Raw genomic sequence first — 3807 nt, 5'->3', positions numbered from 1 at the left:
AATCCTGACTGTAAAATCCGAGGAATCCAGTGAGTATTCGTTGATAGGCCAGTGCATAAAAAGAGGGTGATTGGGGGGGGGGGGGATGCTGCCAATATATGTGATAGAGAATTAAGTGGGGTGCTGGGTAGCAGCAGCAGGAAATCCAGATGCTGATCTAATTTATATAGAGCTTGATTTTCAGAAGCTGACTAGATAAAGCAAAACTCTGATGGCTCAGACACATCTGGGGTAGATGTGACACTTGAGAAGTGTAAAGAGTTCCAATTACTATATTGAAATGTTGTTTGCAGTGTTGTAGCCATGTTGGTTCCAGGACATAAGAGAGACAAGGTAGGTTTAGTCCACTTTTATTGAACCAACTTCTGTTTGTTTGTGAAGGTTGAAAGCTTGTCCCTTCTACTAAGTTATTCCTCAGGTCGGGAGAAGGTAACCAAAGTGTCTAAGCTATATATAAGAAGGGACAGATTGTTAACCATAAGAGGTTCATGCATGCTGTAGGAGACCACTTAAAACAGTGATCACCAAACGGTCGATCGCGATCTCCTGTGGTGCAGTGTGGCTGCTGCTAATGCAGACTCCCTACCTACCCCAGCCCCACACCGCTCCTGGAAGCGGCCAGCGTGGCTCCGGGGCCAGGAGTCTCCCTCTGTACACTGCTCTTGCCTGCAAGCACCCCCTCCTACAGCTCCCATTGGCCGGGAGAGCTGTGGGGGCGGTGCTTGCAGAGAGGGGAGTGCGCAGAGCCACGTGCCCCCTGTCACTCCGCAGGGGCATGTTGGCCCCTTCTGGGAGCAGTGTGGGGCCAGGATAGGGCAGGGAGCCTGCCTTAGCCTCATTGCACCCGCTGCCCACTGGGAGCTGCCGGAGGTAAGTGCTGCCCAGCAGGATGCTGCACCCCATCCCTGAGCCCCCTCCCAGAGCCAGCACCCCAAACCACCTCCTGCACCCCAACCCTGAGCCCCCTCCTGGAGTCAGCACCCCATGCCCCCTTCTGCACCCTGAACCTCTTTCTGCACCCCAAGCCCCAACCCTGACCCCCTCCTCCCAGAGCCTGTACCCCCTCCTGCACTCCAACACTGCCCCAGCTCAGAGTCCCCTTCTGCACCCTAACTCCATCCTAGAGCTTGCACCCCTCACCCCCTCCTTCACCCGAACCCACTGCCCCAGGCTCAGCGCAGATCCCCCTCCCACACAGCAAACCCCTCGGTCCCAGTCCAGAGCCCGCATCCCCTCCCGAACCCCTGTCTGAGCCTGGTGAAAATGAGTGAGGGTGGGGGAGAGTAAGCAATGGGGGGGGGAGGATAGAGTGAGCAGGGCAGAGCTTTGGGGAAGGGGGGGGGTAGATCCTGGGTTGCCCCTAGATTCAAGAAGTGATCTTGGGTGTAAAAAGGTTGGAGACCACGGACTTAAAATGAAGTGGGCAGTTAAGGGTTAGCAGGCAGTAGGGTGTGTTACACATTGTAATGAATCATAAAACTGTTGGACACTATGAACTTACAGAGGCAACATTAAAGTTATGAATGTAAGTTCCCAGATTTGTCTTTTGAAGGTGTTTGTGCAGATTTCCTTTGACGTCAGGGACTGAGTGATCAGCTATGGGAGTGATTGCTTTGTGAAATGTGCTCATCTCTGGGTGATAAAATGTCTTCGTCATTTATCAGTTTTCTGTGTGAGTTCATTTGAGACCAGCATGATTGTCTCCCACATAGTTGTTGTGGCATTTGATGTGGTGTACCTTTATCCAATGCATGTTATGAGAGGCATGTAGGACCAAGGGATCTTGAAAGGTATGTTGGGGGTATTGATCCTCATAGCAGTGGAGATATGTTTACAGGTTTTTCATCTGTTCTGAAAGGGTCTGGTCTGTGGGATGATGATGAGCTTGGTGAAGTGGGGGGGGGGAGAGGGTTGTTTGAAGGTCAGAAGAGGGGGCTTGCGAGAAATTTTTGAATGTGCCAGACAAGCACAGATTTTTGGGACCGTACATGTTAAATGGATTTTCTGGGGAGTGAGTAATTCCACAGTTGTGAGGTTTGAAGGACTGATGCTACCAGAGCCTTATGCTGTAGTAGCAGTGACCTCTGGTAAAGTTTTCATTGTTTTCACTATAATGCTTTTACTTAAGGAAACACATTTATTCTTGGAAAGAGTTGTGTGGTAACTTGGAACTGCAGTGCTGGCAATACACTATCCATAGCCCTTGCAGAGAAAGCGAAGTACAGGCACTGGCCTTTTAGGCAAACTAACTTGCTGAAGATAGTGCAGGGAGTTGTGCAGCCTTAAAACCCCGGTCAGAAGGGAGTGAGATGGGTCTCTACCCAGGCTTGGTGACAGCTAGGAGCCAGAAACCTTTCAGCAGGTGCCCTTTGAGGGACCATGGAGTGGGAAATACAGATGCAGTTACCCTGAAACTCTGATAACATAAAAAGATATTTCTGAATGTTCAGTGATGGGTTGTAAACTTCCCTAATCTTGCAACTGTTCCATGTCAGTCAATGGGGATGTACGCTGACATTAGTGGGGTTTTGAATGAGTGTAAGGGTACACCCACATAGAGCATTTCTCAGGGTCTTAGCTTTCCTGATTAGTCACCAAGTCACAATGTGCAGGTACTGAAATTGGATTTAGATTCTAGAGGACCAGACTGAGTTTTTACTTTCGGAGTTAGCAGTCCATGTTGAAAATCATGTTTCTGATGTAGGGTGAAGAAAGGATGTTGAGGCTTCTTTAAACCTTTTTTTCTTTCTTTACCAAAAAAAGGCAGTGGACCCCACCTTAAGGAACAATCCAGGTGCCAATGAACAGCAGCAGCAAGAGGAAAACCTGTCACAGAGATGGCACAAAACATGGAACAAAGATTATAGATAATAACTATTTGTTAAAGAGGCAACTTATTCCATACCCACAGAGAGGCAACTGATGAGGAGAGGTATAGCTAGATCAGTCCTGGCTCTGGATTCTTCCGGACATTGAGTAGCTGGTGTTCAGTATAAGTGACATTATGAAAAAAGATGATATTTTAAGGGGAGGAAAGGTGTGAGGATAGGGTAGTTTGGAGAAACCTTTATCATAAGTTAGTCATCAGGACCACAGATGACCGGTCAAAGGGGGTACTGAAACTGATAACTGATTAACATATGGCTGACTGTCTGGAGCAAAGTAGGATAATATAGAAACCCCTTCAAGTAAGAGATGTGCAGGATACTGTACTAGTGATTGGGCTATGCAGCTCTCAGACGTGAGTAATGGTGTGCCTTCCGTGTTGGTTGGTGGTACTATTAAGATGGGCAATCTATGTGACACTGGTATTTCAAAGCCTAATTTATCCTGCCAACATTTTTAGCAGTAGTAAAGAGGAAGAGAAACCAACTCTCCAGAGATACTCAACACCTTGCAGGCTCACATTAATGGCCCACTTCTTCAAACACTTATGCGCCTGTATAGTCTCATTCAAGTCAATGGGACTACTTATGTTAGGGTTACCATATTTTGAGCCTCCAAAAGGAGGACACTCCACGGGGCCCCAACTCCGCCCCTTCCCCAAAGTCCCCACCCCAACTCCGCCCCCTCCCCTGCTTCCCGCGAACATTTGATTCGCAGGAAGCCTGAAGCAGGTAAGGGGGTGTGGGGGGAGGAGGCGCGGCCCAGCCTGGCCCCCCGGCGTCTCCAGCCTGGGTCGGCTCAGGCTCTGGGGTGCCGGCCCGGCCCCCTGGCCCCCGGCCGAGCACCCCCGGCCCGCCCAGCACTGCCGGTCCCCGGCCCGGCCCCCGGGCCCCCGGCCGAGCACCCCCGGCCCGCCCAGCA

At 50.2% G+C, this 3807-nt stretch overlaps 1 protein-coding gene across 1 annotated transcript in view; it reads left to right on the top strand.

Moving 5' to 3' along the window:
- The first annotated feature begins 3226 nt into the window (after window positions 1-3226).
- The window catches only part of LOC113406419 (eukaryotic translation initiation factor 4 gamma 2-like), a 10449-nt gene continuing 9868 nt past the window's right edge, over window positions 3227-3807 (top strand). Inside the window, exon 1 of the mRNA XM_029911541.1 lies at window positions 3227-3308. Within this exon, the coding sequence (XP_029767401.1) occupies window positions 3227-3308 (82 nt within the window). The remainder of the gene's footprint in view (window positions 3309-3807) is intronic.

This window comes from Terrapene carolina, unplaced genomic scaffold (genome assembly GCF_002925995.2).
Source record: "Terrapene carolina triunguis isolate 2854851 unplaced genomic scaffold, T_m_triunguis-2.0 Scaffold96, whole genome shotgun sequence".
NCBI classification, from domain to species: Eukaryota; Metazoa; Chordata; order Testudines; family Emydidae; genus Terrapene; species Terrapene triunguis.
The sequence above is the reverse complement of the archived record's forward strand: the minus strand, read 5'-3'. Positions and strand labels throughout refer to the sequence as shown.